At 32.1% G+C, this 17846-nt stretch overlaps 3 protein-coding genes across 8 annotated transcripts; 1 reads left to right on the plus strand and 2 right to left on the minus strand.

Moving 5' to 3' along the window:
* Positions 1–148: 148 nt before the first annotated feature.
* Nasp (Nuclear autoantigenic sperm protein) lies at positions 149–11944 on the plus strand. 4 transcript variants are annotated; one of them, XM_089170632.1, is made up of 4 exons: positions 149–315; positions 9888–9945; positions 10087–10697; positions 10799–11944. In XM_089170632.1, the coding sequence occupies exons 2-4, from the start codon at positions 9888–9890 to the stop codon at positions 11477–11479; spliced, it is 1350 nt and encodes a 449-aa protein (XP_089026758.1). In that variant the 5' UTR covers positions 149–315; the 3' UTR covers positions 11480–11944. The 4 variants fall into 4 exon arrangements, with proteins under 4 accessions (XP_089026758.1, XP_015191044.2, XP_089026757.1 ...); XM_089170631.1 differs by lacking the exon at positions 149–315 and adding an exon at positions 756–979; XM_015335558.2 differs by having other exon boundaries at positions 150–315; positions 9888–10697.
* On the minus strand, positions 1022–9169 carry LOC107074288 (uncharacterized). 3 transcript variants are annotated; one of them, XM_015335559.2, is made up of 6 exons: positions 8908–9162; positions 7406–7630; positions 5222–5329; positions 5051–5083; positions 4112–4249; positions 1022–3253 (listed from the first exon to the last, which is right to left on the minus strand). In XM_015335559.2, exons 1-6 carry the CDS (start codon positions 8984–8986, stop codon positions 2994–2996), a joined length of 843 nt encoding a protein of 280 aa, XP_015191045.1. In that variant the 5' UTR covers positions 8987–9162; the 3' UTR covers positions 1022–2993. The 3 variants fall into 3 exon arrangements, with proteins under 3 accessions (XP_015191045.1, XP_015191047.1, XP_015191050.1); XM_015335564.2 differs by lacking the exon at positions 1022–3253 and adding an exon at positions 3267–4005 and having other exon boundaries at positions 8908–9169; XM_015335561.2 differs by lacking the exon at positions 5051–5083 and having other exon boundaries at positions 8908–9156.
* On the minus strand, positions 11715–17471 carry rempA (intraflagellar transport protein rempA). The gene is made up of 11 exons (XM_015335556.2): positions 17064–17471; positions 16697–16938; positions 16300–16618; positions 16007–16223; positions 15057–15930; positions 14843–14972; positions 14275–14757; positions 13895–14181; positions 13532–13808; positions 12562–13463; positions 11715–12477 (listed from the first exon to the last, which is right to left on the minus strand). The coding sequence occupies exons 1-11, from the start codon at positions 17325–17327 to the stop codon at positions 12165–12167; spliced, it is 4308 nt and encodes a 1435-aa protein (XP_015191042.1). The 5' UTR covers positions 17328–17471; the 3' UTR covers positions 11715–12164.
* Between the last annotated feature and the right edge of the window lie 375 nt (positions 17472–17846).

Here is a 17846-nt window from a genome sequence, read left to right on the forward strand (position 1 = left end):
CTTGATTGGGCACTATACAATTCTAGACATTTGAAAGTGACGACAAGTTTGTTTCTATGTCAGCTAGATGGCTCCTCAATCGCACGTTGAACATTTCCTCGCGTTCAATCCGGAAATGACATATATTCTTGTGCCGGTTGACGATCTGTTTCTTGCAACGGTTCAAGAGGTTTTACGTTTGAATCAGTAATATATACACAAATTCGTGAATCATTTAAACGCTCATCGTTTTCTTCAAAAGGAGACGAAGAGATATTTGTTTGTCGTTGACCTATTTTTTTGGCTTCTTGTCTGTTTTCTTAGAAAAAAAGCAAGGTACGTGTGAATCCGCTATTTTCTATTTAACGAGGTTAACTTGATCGAAATAAAAACCGTTATAGTTCGACCGTTGCTTTCTTTACAGATTTTTTTTTGCTCTTAAAAAAAAGAAAATAAAACAAAAATATTAAGAAAGTTAAAAAAAATATATTATAATTAATTATCTTTAAATAATCTATTTCTAATCGTTATCTTTTAATTAACGCCATGCACACACTTGTTTCCATTGTTTACCGCCTTTTAAGAACCGCCAAATATTTTTTGTCTTCTCTTTACCAATGATTCATCTACATATTTATTTCTATATAAAGATTACAGAGAAATATGTGATTATATTCATATTAAGCGGCACTCGTTTTAAATAAATAAGATTATCACGTGTTTGACAAATTGATGTTACGTATAACGGAAAGTGGTTATACGCGCGTTCAATTCTATTTTTACGAATGGCATCTCGTTACCTGAACATAACCTCATTTATTCTCACAATTGTAAATTACGAAAGATTAGGGATTTTAATATCTTATCTTTGTTATGGGGAAGATATTCTTACGTATTTATACTTATGTTAGATTTTAATAAATGTTTTTTTTTCTTTTTTTTTTCATTTTATTGCATTTGCGATACATTAATCTCTGATATAACAAACAACAAGCATCAGGTAAAAAATATGATAATTAAGAAAATGTTATCTGTGAAAAAATGTTTTTTCCATTTTAAATAATATTATTTCTTTGTAATCGCTTGGACAACAATTTTTTACTTCTTCTTATGTCATACCAAAGCTCCTTTTCTAAATGTTAGGCATTGTTTATCCAAAAACTACCTGAAAATTTTTATTCCTTTTTTTTTTTTTTTGTTTTTTTTTTTCTCTTCCTTTTCTTAAACATTAATGGACGAATCTTAGTTCACAATCCTTTCATTTGTAATATATTTTTTGTTTGGCTTTTATATCATTTTCGCTGTAATAATTCGTAGCAAAAGCTAGTTTCTTATCGCACATATTCGATCGTTGCTTATTATTGGCTGGAACAATGTTATGCTAAACTATGCACTTTACAAACATGCTTATTACTCTATTTATAAGGCGATTGGATTGTACTAAATAATATAATAATAAACTTATATTATATTTCAAGATTAGACCTTGGAGGCGCAAGTTTAAAAAATCTTTAACTTTACTTTCAAACTGTTTCAAAAATTATTGCAAACAAAAAAAGAGAAGATTAATATTTTAAAATGTTAATGAATGTGCAGATTAATATAAATTGTTTACTCTAATTATTATTAAACGACCGCTTGATATTAAATTTGGTTATAAATTTCATAAGACTTATAAAAATGAATGCAACTATAAATGGAAGAATAGCAATCCTTGAATATATTTACAATCAATTTAATTAAATTAATCAGCTAATGCTTATACTCTTCAATACGCCTTTTTTCTTTTTTTTTTTTTTTAATTGACTAAAGTTAGATTACCAGAAACAGTTACCATATTTTCAAGCTTTTGAAGCTTTATCAAATAATAAGCGGATTTTCAATATATCTATTAAATATTCTACAATTTATATTCTTTGAGTAACTGTTTCTTGCAATATGACATAATTTGACTGTTAACAAAAGCTAAAATACAAAGTCAAATACTGTTTCTTCTTTCAGTCAGAAATTCTATACTGAATGTGTAATATTCTTCTATCTTTGTATATTTTTCTATCTTTTAACGCAAATCTGTATAAGCATTATTAACGATAATGAAAACTAAGTTTGATCTCTAGGTAGTATCTACGTCAAACGAATCCTTCCAATCAGTATTTACTCGTGTCGAAATAAGCGACCTAGAACAATAGAGATTTTTCTTAACAGGTACAAAACATCGTATTTAGAATATTATCTAACTGTCACAATCGTAACTATTCTGTCATGTGTTTGGTAAAGATTAAACTTAAGTACAATTTGTACCACCCTTCTCATGCGTACATAAATTAAATTACTCTTTCTGTAGAGAAATTGATAATGCCTTCGAGATGGTCAATTTCATTGAATATTCATGTAACTCGATAGAGATTTTTCAAAACGGATGCCAACTTGACGTTCAAATACTGCAAAGATCGAAACACTACAACTATGATCATAAATACTTGCGTACCCTTATGCAACGTTACATTAACAACCCCTACAATATCGTCGTTTAAATACAAAAGCTTTCAAAAATAACAAAAAAAAAAAACAAACAAACAAATTCGAATAAGTGAAGCAGCAAGTCGATACTCCGTAATGAATATATAAGGTTTATAAAAATGTTCGGTCATCGACTTACTACAAAACTTAATCAGACGATTTCACTCAATCACAATATTCAAATCGTCAGATCATAGTTACACTTTAGAGATTCAACAATTTATCCTATACATCATCATCATCATCATCATCGTATCTAACGTATTTCTTTTTGATCACATATATTATATGCGTGCTTGATTGAAATAACACTTAAAAAGAAATACGCAAGTATGTACAATCTTTTTTATATTCTTCTTTCCTGGGTTCGATGTATCTCAAGCAAAAGATTACTTCCTTCGTTGTTTTAAGACTTCTCATACTTCATCCAAAAATCCTCTATCGCAATAGACACCAGACATTAAATGACCTTAAACCTCGAAGGCCTCCCACTGCTACGCGATCATGGCTGCGATTGGACTAAAACGCATTATCTTGCTAAGCAAAATCCAAGCAACTGATGCGAGAGCGCAAAGGGTCACTCCACCCCATCCGAAATCCATGCTCCAAGAAGTTGTAAAACGACGTGCTTTTAATATAGCACGTGACACTGGACCACCTATCACACCATCTTCTGGACCATTAAATATGCGAACATCACGATCTTGAGCTCTCTTGAAGTGGATGATGGTTAATGTGAAGAGCGCGAACGTTGCTGCAATTTTTGATCTCTTTTGTAAATTCTTTTCTACATTTCCATACTTAATGTTTTAACCCTTTGCACTCCGCTGTCTCATCGCATGAGACATCGTGATTCTAGCCTATCACTCCGATGTCTTAACGTATGAAACATTAAAGTTTATTAGTGATTACAGGGTATTAAGTTATTTCAGCACAACTTTTTGAGACATGCATGTTTCACTGATGTTTTTTCTTAAAATAGCACAAGACATCGAATCAAAATATAGTAAAATAACAAAGATATATAAAAAAATGTCAGCGGGTTTTGTGTTCTAAGAGAATGCGAGACGCGTGTTTACGACGGTCCGAGAACTTTTTGGCGAAACTGTAGAAAAGCGATAAGAAGAATTTGTAGAAGAAATGTTTTTATAGGAGCATATCTCGCATTTTATAGTGAGATTTATAATGTACAAAGAAATATTATCAAATAGTATCACATTTCAAATACAATGGAACTCGCTCGCTTTTTTTCAATTGCAACGCTATTACACACATACATTTTTTTGGTAAATAAGTTCTTTTGGTAAAAGTTCTTTATGTAAATATGTTCCTTGATGTCTACAGATTAATATAAGTCCAATGTCATTAGAATCCGTTATTTGGTTCCAAAATTATACTAAATAATACGAGGGTTTGTAAATGTGCCGTATCTGCCGCGAAGTCGCGCAGAGTTGCTGCTACCCAGCGTCGAAAGTAGTGCGGAGTGCAAAGAGTTAAGGCAACGGACTGTAATATAAACTGATACGAGTTGAGTGTTTCTTGCTAATTACGAACCGAGTACATTCGTTACACTACGTCATAGATTAATTTTCACGAACAGTCAATATCTCACCTGCCAATAAATACATGACTCCAGTAACGAGAACAGCTGATATTTGATGTCTGCACAATCCAAAAAATCCTATTAGCACAGCGGTGCCAAGAATAATCAGGCAAACGAGAGAACAAGAAATACTTAAATTCTGCATTCCTGAAACGATAGAATAATAGATTCATTTAATATGAAATTTTTATCGCGTTATAATAAAATCATTCGAAACTATATAATAAAAAAAAAGAAAAGGAATCGAAAAAGTAAATTCATTAATGTGATCGTTAGATAACGTTTAATTAAAAATTCTTGCAAGGTCAAGGATCATTATCGAGATATCTCGTTTTGAACGACTTGACATAATTTAAACATTTCGCAAATTGTTGGTAGAATTTTATTTATTTTTTTCCTCATTCATAGAATGTTAATTTATAGAAACGTAATTCTAATATTATACTCTTATTAAACATTCAAAATGGCGGTGTTTACTTGAAAAAATTGATACTAACACGAACTTAAAACTTAAAAAAATATCGTTGTTAAAATAAATGAATTTATTCGATATAATCTTAATAGAATCTAATGTCCATTCGAATTCTTTATCCGTACAAGTTACTTCTTTATTATCCTATTACAAACCAAGGTCTCATTATAAAACAATCCCCTCACAGACGGGTGAGGGTTTCCTTTTTTATTTCTCCTTATATCCTTATCAACAATGTAGCATATTTCAAATTGCTATTTATGGATTTTGTATAACGTCATATTGTTTATTTTAAATTCATCACTTTCAAATAAATGAATAAAATAATTGTCATGATTAACGAAAATTCATTGTTTACACTCGTAAAGAGTTTCGTGTCATGCAGTCGATTTAAACAAAGTTGAATTTTTTAATCGAGAAAACAACAAGAACAACAAAATTGTAAAAAATCATGTCAATTTTTTGGTTTGATTGACCTGTACGCTTGAAGTCCATAGAACGTAGTCGATCTACACACAGGGGGTTGAATTTGATCGAGAAAAAAGAAATCACAAAAAATTCGTTAAAATCATGTCTCATGAGGATCAAGTTCAAGTGTAGAAAGAAAAAGAAAAAAAAAACAAAGAAATGTCAATAATCTCACTTACGATTCTGCCATGCAGCGCGAATTTCTTCGTGTGCTTCGTCAGGTGTCAAGTAATTAATGCACCTTTCTTGAGGAAACCCTACCTGACCCAGTAATCGTATTTCGTCTTCTGAAATCAAAACAAAAGAGAAAAAAAATTCTTTTTTTTTTTTCCTTTGGAAATGATTATCCCATATTCGATACATTCGATGATTCATATAGACAAATTTAGTATACTTTAGTATACTTTATTCCAAGTGAAAAGGTCGAACGACCGTACAGAGATGCACATAATTTCGTAGTTGAAATAGTATTTTGCATTGTTCAGTGCTTAGCGTGACTAAGAACCATTATACAAAAGTAGAAAAACGTAGGAGAAAACCAATTATCTCGTTGCACGCACCTTTCCGAAATCTCCAATTTCATATCTTACTAAATTACTAACATACGCGTGATATCGCGACCTTCTCCAAAGAAAATTCCATTAAAACTACTCGCTGTGTAGAACTTTCAACATATTTTTTTTTTCTTATAACCTTTGAATCGTGAATACAGTTATATGGGACACCCTATATATGATGAATGAAAAAAACAGAAAATATGAAAAAGTTTTCAGAAGAATGATTTTATCGTTGTAAAAATTAGATCGGATTCTATTAAAATGACAAGAAAAATTAAATGAATTTCTTCTGTCTCACAATGAGAAAGTGAAACGAACAAGCGTGGGAAGATGAATTAAAAAAAAAAGGAAAAAAATAGAAAAAAAAGAGAAGAATACCCTTTAGACACTCTTATACTTTGATATTACTTTAAAAAATGTTTCATAAGCAAGAGACAAGAGGAAGAAGATTTTTTTTTATTTAACTTCGGTCAAGGTAAAAATCCGATTTAAATTTAAGGAGATCAATATTGCTCAAACGTTTTAAAATAATTAATGAGATAAAGTCGAGTATTTGCGGACATAATGAAAGTAACGACGAATACACGACGGTAATGAAGGATTCAGAAAATTTAATTGGAAAACTTGACTTTCTTTTTCTTTTTCTTTTTCTTTTTCTTTTTCTTTTTCTTTTCCTTTTCCTTAAATCTCTCGTTCCTTTTCTCTTTGTAAGGTTTAATAATTCCATCGTAAGGAAAATTATAGAACGCGTTATACATTTTCTTAGTACGATTTAACGAGCCGAGTACGCATTCAAACTACGAGAATATTTTTTGCCTTTAAATGAAACGAGATGAAAAGATCGTGTAATTTCCTTTTTTGTGTTTCTTGTTTTTTTATATATGTGTGCATGAACATGTCATGCAATAAAACACACAATTAAATCTCATTACGTACAACGGATTGTTTTTTTTTTTCTTTTCTTTTTTTTTGAAAACTTAATAAAATTTATTCATAATTTTACTTGATTGTGTGTTAGTTGAATTTTATACAAACGTATAGAGCATACACACGCACACACTTGCATCAAAAAGGTACGAAGTACTTCATTTATACCTGCTAACATTTACATTCGGTATTTACATAACAGTACGTAAATTTACTCTGAAAATACTCAACACTAAAGTAAAACGTTCTCTTTCTTTCTCTTAAGCACAGCTGAATTTGGAATATTTCGCAAAAGAACATCCGAAATGTTCGCAATACTGAATTAGATATTTCCGATAAAATGTATAGATCCTAATCGAGTGATCGATACAACTGCGACGGGCAGAGTCAAGGTAGCATCTCTTCGAGTAGACACACCCACGCAACCCTGAATCGTTTCTGTGTCTCTTTATGGTAACATCAACAAGCACGGAAAGTGTGCAAGTACTTTAAGAAAGGAAAGGTACGTGTCTTGTATAGAAAAATCAATTTTTCGAAGTGAGTCATCCATATCGAAATAAAACGTATATATGATGTCTAGAAGATTCTTCTTCGATTCTAACATGTTTTTCTTCCTCAGTTACTAATTTTTCTAAGGCAGTGAAAAATTTGAACGATGTTACGAAATTAACATCCATTTGTATCCAAGCAAAAACTTTCTGCTATCACCGGGCGCGAAATATTCCACATGAGAAGCATTTATTTTTCTATCTGTGAACATTTGAACGGTGATACGGGTCAGTCGTCAGTTGAATTTTGAACAAGAAAGACTACTAATTCTAATCATGATGCAAATGGGGGTTAAAGATTTAATAAATGCACACAATTAAACTCGCTTACCCGATAACGAGACACACATAGTCCAAATTCCACCGTGCATTGGTACCAAAAAAGATCCATGTCTACCGTGATGATGATTCCTGTGAGCCTTTGGTGCCTCCAGCATTGCCACTTGACCATCCAAGTACCATGTGAGACTAACATTAACATGAATTAGGGCTTCTTTATTCCATCCAACTTCTTCCCAATGATCGGTCATTATTGCTCCGCACAACAATCCGGTTGCTGAAACATAAAACATTGGGTATGTTAATAAAAAGAAATTAGAAAAGATAAACAATTTTATTTAAATTAAATGTAAAAAAAAAAAGAAATGTTAAAAAAGATTATCGTATAACGACATTTATAAACTTGATTTTCTAATTGAAAGGACCGCGAATAATTATTATTAAAGTACGCGAACAACTCACTGCAACCCACAAAACATTTCTTCAATTTGTAAATGTGAAGCTTTAAAAGAAAATCTTTCTCTCGGTGTGATTGAATTGTGATATTTTTATTTATATTAAACTTTAGCATTAAGGAGAAAAATGAAACGTTTGAATAAATTAAATTTTCCTGATTTTCCCTTTCATTCGTTCGATATTCCGTCGGATTCTGTGACAAAAGATAAATTCTTTGTGTGTGGCACCGGTGTTAAGAGGTTCTCGAGAATAATAGAGTTAAAGAAGCACTTTCGTAAACACGCTAATACACACACACACACACACACACATATCTCTTCTTATGAAAAAGTATAAAGTTTGGTGAATTCAACCGGTGGTTGGTTGCTAGCAGTGTTGAATTTTTTCTGATGATGATGAACAACAACAAAATAAAAAAAGGAAAGAAAGAAAAAATAAATTTTGAAAGCACACGTATTAAATCATTTTTTAAAAAGACACAAAAGTCAATACGAGCAATACATGTTTTCTTGCGAATTCGGATATGTGTGCATACACACACACACACACACACTCGAACACTCTGCGACTAGTCCTGACCTTTTGACCTATCTCTCCCGACAAGTATAGTTCGACACCGAAAATTCATCTTTGTTGCATAATCAAAAATGTTCTCGATTAGTATCGTAGGAAGGGGTAGAGAATATCACATCTCAGTTGTCTGTCCCTCCAGCCACGTGTATCAAAATGAAGACAATTTTACGCGGTATCATCCCACTCGATTTGAGGTAACAGGGTTTTGACAACAATATTATAATTATTTTCTCATTATGACAAAAGACAATAATTACTAAACTTTCTAACAATAACCCAACAAAAATGGTATTCTCTTCTTGTCTAAAGTTGTTACCCCAATTATAAAATAATACAATTGAATAACGGAATTGCCGACGTTGTATTAAAATTATTTTGATAGGGAAAATAAAACATATGAAATTAGGGGGAAAAATATAAATGAAGACATTTGAAGAAGAACGAGGATAAGCGAACACCCACAAATATTTGGGGTGGAGAGTGGGGAGTGGAAGAGAAAAAGGTAGAGGGGGAGAAGAAGATTACCTGCAAAAGTAAGAACAAGCGTGGCAAATAAAAAAACGAGACGCGGACCAGGGCCCCTGGGTACACGAGTAGGCTCCATCCGCGCAGGTGGTGCCCAGGGCGACCACTGGCAGCCCACTGATAGCCGCGAGCACCACACTGTGCACCTTCTTCTCTTCTTGCTTGCTTTTCTCACTAACCCTTACTGCGAACATCGCCACCGCCACCACCACCACCACCACCCCAATACGGTCGCCCTTTTCAACGTTGGAACATCTACAAATACGCCATCTACATCTTGCGTTTTACGAACCGTACGAAAATCGACCGAATTCACCCCACCCTTGTTGGGATGCTGCGGACAACCCTCTTTTATCTTTCTTTCTTTTTCTCTCTTTTTTCTTTTATAATCTTTGTATTTATTTAGATTACATTTTGTCTTATTCTTTTTTTATTAATTTCATTTATTTCATAACTGATCAACGTTGTTTGAATAAATTATTTATTACACAATATTTATAGATTAATGAAAAATTGAATTTGGATTATAAAATATTGTCACATAAAATCTCCCCCCCCCCCCCTTATGAAATTTTGTATAGAAAACTGTATATCAATGTAATTATAAATTTGAATCCATTATAATTCGATAAAGCTTATATCTTTGCTTTACATCTCACGATCTTTGATATTTCAGTATAAATTTCTGTCATTGTAAACACGTACATTATTAATAGAACTAGTCAATAATTACGATAAAGAGAAGTAAATTCATTTTCTTGTTTATACTCATGTGCCAATTCTCATTTGATGTTACAAGCCATCGATAATAATAATTGCAAATTAAAATCGATTTAATTTTATTTTATTAAATAGTAGTACGTAACTTTTCTTTTTTTCTTCTTGAAATCCTAACAATTGGAATTAGTTAGATAATTTGGAAGTAAAATTAAAGAAATATTTGATATAAATTAATTGAATAATATTGTTTGAATCCGTAGATGGCCGATATACCGGAAAACGTACCATTCACCGATCCTGCAATCGCAGTATCTCAGGGTAGGCGACATCTTCTTGTACGTGATTATACGATGGCTGTAACCGCGCTTGCCCAGGCTTGCGAATTGCTTGCGAAGAAACACGGTGATACGGCAGACGAATTAGGAGAACCGTATCTTCTTTACGGACGTGCTCTTCTAGGTCTGGCTAGAGAAGAGACTGGTGTCTTAGGAGGAGGTGTACCAGGTTCCGAGGAAGCTCAAGGTGAAGAAGATGCAGAGGATGATGATGAGGATGAAGAAGATGATGAAGCTGACGAGGAAAAATTAAATAAAATTGATGAGAAAGAGGAGGAGGAGGAGGAGGAGGAGGAGGAGGAGGAAGATGATGAAGAGAAAGAGGAGGAAGAAGATGAGAAAGAAAATAAAATTGAATCCGTGAAAGCTACTACTGAAGAAGAAACCTTAGAGAAGAAAAATGAAAAAAACGAGAAAGATGAAAAAAATGAAAAAAATGAAAAAATTAAGGAAAAAGAAGAAGAAAAAGAAGAAAAAGAAGAAGAAAAAGAAGAAAAAGAAGAAGAAGATATGGAGAAGAAAAAAGATGATGAAAAGGAAGAGAAAAGTATAGTAGAATCAGAAAATGAAAATACTTCGAAAAATAATGAAACCACAAATAATGCTGATAATGATGCTTCGGAGGCAGCAACATCGTCAAAACAACAAAATGGTGAAAGTACAAAAGAAAATGGTGAATGTAACTCCGAGGATATCACTAAGGAGGACGAAGAGGATGAAGTTAATAATCTTCAGGTAAGAAATAAATTATTTCTTTTAGAGATCACATTTGGAGATTGAATCCTTTTGATTAAAGAGAATGAACAATAAATGAGATCATTTGTGTTAAATAAAAGGTCGCTTGGGAGGTACTGGAATTAGCAAAGCTGGTTTTGCTTAAACGAGGAAAATCAGGATGGAAATTGTTGGCCGATTCGTATCGATTGCTTGGAGAAGTAGCCATGGAAGGAGGAAATCACAAGGGTGCTCTAAACGATCTACAAGGATGTTTGGATCTACTGGAAAAAATTGATCCACGGGAACCTAGGGCTATTGCTGAAATTCATTACCAATTAGGATTGGCTCATTCTCTGGGCAATGAATTTGATGCAAGCATAGAAGAATTTAATAAAGCTACTGAACTTTTGGAAACTCGCATAAAAGAACTAGAAGCGATCACTGAACCACCAAAGACAGATGATCCTTTTTATTCCATCGAAGGAGAGATTCAAGAACTTAAGGATCTCCTTCCAGAGATTCAAGAAAAAATCACAGATATGCAAGACTTTAAAAATGAAGCCTGCAAGCTCGTCATTGAAAATCTCAAAAGTGGATTATCGAGTTGTAGTTCGAACGGTGCTGGACCTAGTTCAGATGCGTCGAACTCGTCGTCATCTGGTAACACGACAAGCCCAAAAGTTGTTAAACCGGTTAGCGATATATCGCACCTCGTGCGAAAAAAACGTAAGGTTGACGAACCTGAACCGGAAGTACCCATGCCACCACGCAAGAAGCCCACTCCCGAAAAAGCCGTCTGAATAAAGTTTTTAATAATTACGATTTAAATCGCTATTACGAACTTTTGCGAGACCTTCGCTAGGTGAACTAGATTTTGTTATATATGATATTTAATACTGGACGAAAACAGTTATTTTAATAGCAATTCCTTCAGTTTCGGAACGATGTTATCTGAAATCTTATTCTTTCTTCTTTTTATTTTCATCAACGACAAAGATGTGTGAGGTGTAATTGCTGTTTAACAAAATATATTTCTTTTTTCTTCAATTTTTCTTTTAATACGTAAAATAATAACGTAAACATTCATTTATTTATTATTTACGCGATACAATAGTTTTAAAACGCATTTTTTGTTGCTTTTCTCTAAGACATGAATCTAGTTTTCATCAATAGGATTCTGAGATGTAATTTGTTAAAAATAAATCTAAGGTTGTTTTGTGTGCTAAGTTTAAATAATAAAGATTGACATTCTGAATTTTTCTAAATGCTCGAATATTTTCATTTGTTTCAAATTATCCAAACTTATATAATATTAATACTTAAGATTACAATTATATCATCTTATCATTTACGAGTAAAATAGTATAAAGATATATCACTATGGACGGATTCTAATTGCACTCTTTATCTTCACTATTACGCAAATATTGAACTATAACATGATACGTCAAAATTTCGTACAAATGAATGGACTTACTTTTATATTCATTCGCCTAAAAGTTCCTCGATATCATCGTCTTTATCAGAACTTTCCTGATATTGAATCGATGGTTTATATCCCAATGCTTCTAATAAATTAATGTTATAGTAATAACTAAGATTTATGCCAGGTACCAAGTGTTTTAATTCTTCTATGGTAGCCCGAGCTTTTTCTGTATCTCCTATGTTTGCATAATGTTGAGTAATAGTAGCAAACAAATCCCCACGACGTACAGATTGTTCTAAATCGGAACCTTGAGAGTCGAGTAATTGTCGAACTTGCAACATCGCTGTTTCCGTTTCACCTCTGTCGAAGAATCTACAAAAGATACAAATAAATATATTCAATATTTTTATTGTCATTTTTCAATATAATAAAAAGAAATATCAAATATTGACATACTTTTTAATATCAATGTAACGTCTTATCGCAGCCATTCTGTTATTAACTAAATCAGTAGCTCTTTTATGAAGATCCGGATCTCTGGGTGACATTACTTTAGCAAGACATTTACTTGCTTGATTCAATGCATCTAATGCTTTTTCATAATTTTGAAATTCGTCAATTTCCACCTGAGCACAGGCCACATAAAAATTAGCTAACAAATCCATAGCTTTGCCTTTTGAATAAAAATTAATGATATTTTTTAAAATTTCGGGCTGATTTTGCCAATCCAATGATTGCAAATAATTGCCCGCCATGATATAAATTTCTCTTTGTCTTGAAACTTGTGCAAAAAAACAAATTTTTTCCGTATCACCGGATTTGAGTAAAGCTTTCATGGCTCTTAATTTGTTTCCAGCTTGCGTAAATTTCTTCGTAGCCAAATGATAATTTCCTTGATCGAACGCTATTTCTCCAACTTTTTCTAACGTATCAATCCTTCTCTTCTCATGTTCTACATCATTCTCGACTTTTTCCGTCGTCATTTTTTCCGCAAGATCTTCGGTCAACGTTACGTTATGCTTTTGTATTAATTCTAACGCCTCCATATACTTTCCACCAATAGCATATAAATCAACAGCTTTATCTATTTGTTCATTTTGTACAAAATATTCAGCACACTTCTCGATAAGAGCAGGATCCGAATCAGCATTAATGTCCATGGTAATAAGTTGCAATGCATTGTATTGTTGCATCCTAAAAGCTATATCCAAAGCTTTGTGTAATAAACCAGCTTTATGATATAACAGAACAGCTCTATCCAGTTGTCCATTTTCTTCGTAATATTTTGCAACTTCTATTTGCGATTGTCTGGATGCTAAAACTGCCAAGGGCCACAATTCTTCGGACATGTGATGTTCCTACATTAAATATAAATATGACACATTGATAAACGATAATATAATTTAATTATGTATATATATTTTACCTTGCACAAACGAATTGCATTCGTATATGCCTTTGCTATCGTATAAAAATGAATAGATTGTGATATATTATTTTTCGATTCATAATGTGCAGCCAAGTGATAAGCAGATGCGGCATGATTTGTTCTTAAAACGAGATCGCATACTTCATCATCTCTATTAAAATAACACAATAATCTTGTCATTGACAACGTATCATTGGCTTGTTCATACAAACGTAAAGCTCCTTCCATATCTCCAGTCGATTCTATGTACTGAGCATGCCAATTTTTTATTTGACTAAAATGTTAGGAAAATATACTTATAAAATAATATACTTAAATAGTACATGATAATAGTATACAATAATAGTACACGATGCGTACGGATCATCGCAATTATTTAAATATGTAGCAAGTTCTCTCGGTCTTGTAAGTAACATTCTTGGTACTTCGTATCTGTGACAATCAGCTTTTGTGTACATATCAATAGCTTCAGCAATTTTTCCTTCCCATTCGAGAACTTTAGCATAATTATAGTAACTTGTCCTTTCTCGAATTTTATTTTCATTCGATGCTAATTCTATGGCTTCTTTGAATTTATTACGAGCTTCAAAAAGTTTGCCCAATAAATCGAATCTTTTCGATTCGCGAAAAAGACGTTCAGCGTCACTCTGTTTAATATTTAATGATGTTATAATAATATTATAATTATCTTATCTATAGAATTATATTAATTTCATTCAGTTTCAGATGAATACACTTACATACAATCCAAGTTCGACTGCTAATATGCCAACCTTAGTTTCTAAACTTAAACTGTCATCTTGCATTGCTTGTTTCAATGCTTTAGCTGCCTTGGCTTGTTTCATATGTCCCAAACATAAAAGAGCCATATTTAGTTGTTTTGTCTTTACACACATTCTTGCTAAACTTTTCCATACAGCTTCGTTCTTAATAGTTTTAATAGCTTTGAAAGCTTCATCCATATTAGCTATACTAATATAAAAACTAAAATCTAGAACAGCTTTTTTAGTTACGGGATCGCAGTCTTCGAGTTCTTCAAAATCTCGCATGAGTAATCGCATAATCTTACTATTTTTTTCAAGTACATTTTCAGAATTCAAAATTATTATATGAGGCGATTGTACTCCCAATAATCTGCAGTTTTCGTCTTCTATTGGCTTTACATCTTGTATAGCAATTCCATAATCGGATGTAGCAAATAATGAAACGAATACTACAGCAGCCTAAAAATAATCCAAATTTCGAAATAAATATATAAGTATAACAGTTGAACAAAATTAATTATAAAATACGTGCATCATAATTTACCTCGTCATCAATTTCGTTTGATTTTGTAGATTCTCTTGTTTCTAATTTTTGTGCACGACATACCAAAAGCCTTGGGTCTTCGATATCCCAGCAATGAGCTGTAACTAGTCTTCCTCTACACTTCATAGCTCTGAAACATTCGTAAATCAATATGTTGACAGAATGTTTTAAAGAATATTAAAACATTTTTAAATTTGTTACTATTATCATTTACAATGCAGATTCATCGTCGATCGTATCATCTGATCTAGCAAAATCAAATTCATGCATTTGATCACTTTCAATGTCCCATACATAAAGTATTGAACTAGGCATAAGATTAGCCATAGCAACGGTAATAGACACACATCGGCAATCTGAATTACATTTAGCTTCAATAATTTCAGCAAAGTCATTAATGGCTTCGTATGTTGCCATAGCTCTGGTATGTAGTTCGATTTCTCTTTTACTTAAATCCCAAATTTTTAAAATACCATTTAACGATGCAACTGTTAAATATCGACCAGTAAGGTCCATGGTAATCGGTTCACCTTCTTCTGGCATTGTTGGTAATGTTTGTGTAATGGTGCCTTCTGTTGATCGCAATTGAATAACTAACGGCGTCAAGATAATCAATGTATGTTCATAAATCAATATCTTTTCAGTATCACAAGCAAAACTTCCTATTATCATTGCACTTAGCAAACCATCCTTTTTATTAATTCTATAAACTACGACTTGTCTGCTAGATGAAACAGCTGCATATTCTTTATTCACAGCAATGATTTGTACTTGAATGTCGGTTTTCAATGTATGCGTCTGTCCATCTATCTCCAATAAAATTTGTGTTGGACTAAGCTGACTTGCACAAACCCCGTCATTGTATGCAGCGCACATAGATTGTTGATGCAAAATAAAAACATTCGTAATACAGTTAACTGCCAGAAGAGGATTTCTCAATAAAGTTGCACCCCATATCAATTGTTTAACAGTACCATGAATTGTACATGATTCGGGAATACTAGACCAACGATTTTCATCAGAATCAGTTACACCTTTTCCTTTCCATAAATAAATTGTACCTAAGTTTGTCCCAGCAGCTAATGTATCTGTAAGAAATTGTATAGAATATTAATGAATGTTATATTTAAAGAAATATCTTATTAATGTGTATGATATAAATACCATTATTTTTACAAAAAGATAAGCTTGTACAGATTTCCTGAGGCGTGGCAAGATTACCAGTCAATGAGTCGGGAGGTGATAAAACATATGTATCTCCAGTGTGAAGATCCCAACAACGAACACCCAGTTCTCCGGTTAAAACAGCTAATGTATTACCACCAGCCCAGCAGATAGCAGGACCACTGCGAGGTACATCATTTCGACCGCTAAGTTTCACCTGATTAAAAATATAAAATAATAAATACAGTACATAAATATATTTACTAAAAAAGTATTGATCATTTTGAAAATACCTTAGTTATTTCTGTCAATTGGCCAGTAATTGGATCTGCTTGGAAATATCCAATATTTAAACCTTCTGTCATAATAATAATAGAATCTCTAATCTGATGATGTAATAAAAATTGTAATGTAACCCCATCCGTATTAAAAACTTCCATGCATTGTCCTTGAGCGTCAATGAAATATATAACTCCACTTGAAGTCCCAATATAAAAAGCATGATTATCTTTACGAGTTGAAACAGATATTGGTGCTGCAGTTCTGGGACGCCAATAACTAAAAAGATCTAATGCTCTTTCATCTCCAGCTACTGCAGCTTTTGCCAAATCACTAAATGTTTTTTAAATATTACATAATTTATATAATAATAAATATGATATTTTCATTTGAGAAGTCATTCAAATTTACCTATAATCCATGCTTGGTTTCATTGGAATAAATGCAATATGTGTAAAAGATCCTTTTAATTCATGATGAAAAACCATAAGTAATTGACCTCTGGAATCAATTTTCCAAGCTATTATAGAACCTGCAGCATCTGCTGATACTAATCTACTTCCATGCGGACTCCATTGTAAAATTGTTATAGGATCACGATGCGGAGTTACAATTACATTAAATTCACTGCTTCCAGTATCGCCTGGCCATATCTGTAATTAAATAATAAGAAAAACAATATAGTTCATGATCATTTAAATATAATATTGTAATGGTATTAATGAACGTATATATAAATTTTTTATTTTTTATTTTGAAAGATTATAAAATTATTTACCCGCAACTCTCCACTTTCCCATCCTGCTGCAAGCCATCTCTTATCAGGATGCCAACCAAGAGCTGTCACCTGAGCTACGGAATGTCTTGAAGATTCCACATCTTGTAAAGGTTCTCCTTGATCATCGTAAACTGTTACAAATCCTCCCTTATCTTGAGAATATGCTGCTACAGCTAACAGTGGATAATTTGGATGCCATGTTGTATGAGTACTGATTGAAGCAGTTTCTGGATTTTGCACTCGTGTGTCAAAATATAATGACATCTTTTTATTATTTGTCTAAATTCAGATATTTCAAGACTGACATATAAATAACTAAAATATATTTGAAATTATTAATCATGTCATGTCTTGTAAAATATTTTAAAGAAACGATTAAATGTATACACGTATATGTATTATACACTGTTCATTTTTTTAAATAAAGTTATTACAATTAATAAATTATATTAATTTATATAAAAGATACTTGAAAAAAATATTTCAATTATTTTGTTATTTCTTTTTTTCTTATGCTATTAATTACACTTGATTATAAAGTCTATATCAATCAAAATGTGTAATGTTATTAGAATTGAATCTTTTTGATTTGACTAATAGGTTGCTATAGAAACCAAAATACAAAGCAGGATTGCCAGTTTGACGATATTTACTACCTAACCTTATTGTTGATACATCTTTCATAAAAGGCGCTAAAATTCAAATCATTTGCAATGAATATATATATGTAATGTAATTGTATTATTTATGTAAAGTTATTATGTAAAGTTTATTTAGGTTTTT

The sequence above is a fragment of the Polistes dominula genome, unplaced genomic scaffold (genome assembly GCF_049000335.1).
Source record: "Polistes dominula isolate Pdom_NZ unplaced genomic scaffold, Pdom_raw_medaka contig_79, whole genome shotgun sequence".
NCBI lineage: Eukaryota > Metazoa > Arthropoda > Insecta > Hymenoptera > Vespidae > Polistes > Polistes dominula.

What these genes read in the sequence shown, in the direction of transcription:
- rempA (XM_015335556.2), bottom strand. Translation starts at nt 17,327, where the DNA reads ATGTCATTATATTTTGACACACGAGTGCAAAATCCAGAAACTGCTTCA. An exon ending in AATTGACAGAAATAACTAAG is followed by an intron (nt 16,224 to 16,299) that starts GTATTTTCAAAA and finishes ATTTTTAATCAG; the next exon opens with GTGAAACTTAGCGGTCGAAA. An exon ending in CAAACGAAATTGATGACGAG is followed by an intron (nt 14,758 to 14,842) that starts GTAAATTATGAT and finishes GATTATTTTTAG; the next exon opens with GCTGCTGTAGTATTCGTTTC.
- LOC107074288 (XM_015335559.2), bottom strand. Translation starts at nt 8,986, where the DNA reads ATGGAGCCTACTCGTGTACCCAGGGGCCCTGGTCCGCGTCTCGTTTTT. An exon ending in TATGTGTGTCTCGTTATCGG is followed by an intron (nt 5,330 to 7,405) that starts GTAAGCGAGTTT and finishes TTTTGATTTCAG; the next exon opens with AAGACGAAATACGATTACTG. An exon ending in TATGGACTTCAAGCGTACAG is followed by an intron (nt 4,250 to 5,050) that starts GTCAATCAAACC and finishes CTATCGTTTCAG; the next exon opens with GAATGCAGAATTTAAGTATT.
- Nasp (XM_015335558.2), top strand. Translation starts at nt 9,888, where the DNA reads ATGGCCGATATACCGGAAAACGTACCATTCACCGATCCTGCAATCGCA. An exon ending in ATGAAGTTAATAATCTTCAG is followed by an intron (nt 10,698 to 10,798) that starts GTAAGAAATAAA and finishes GTTAAATAAAAG; the next exon opens with GTCGCTTGGGAGGTACTGGA.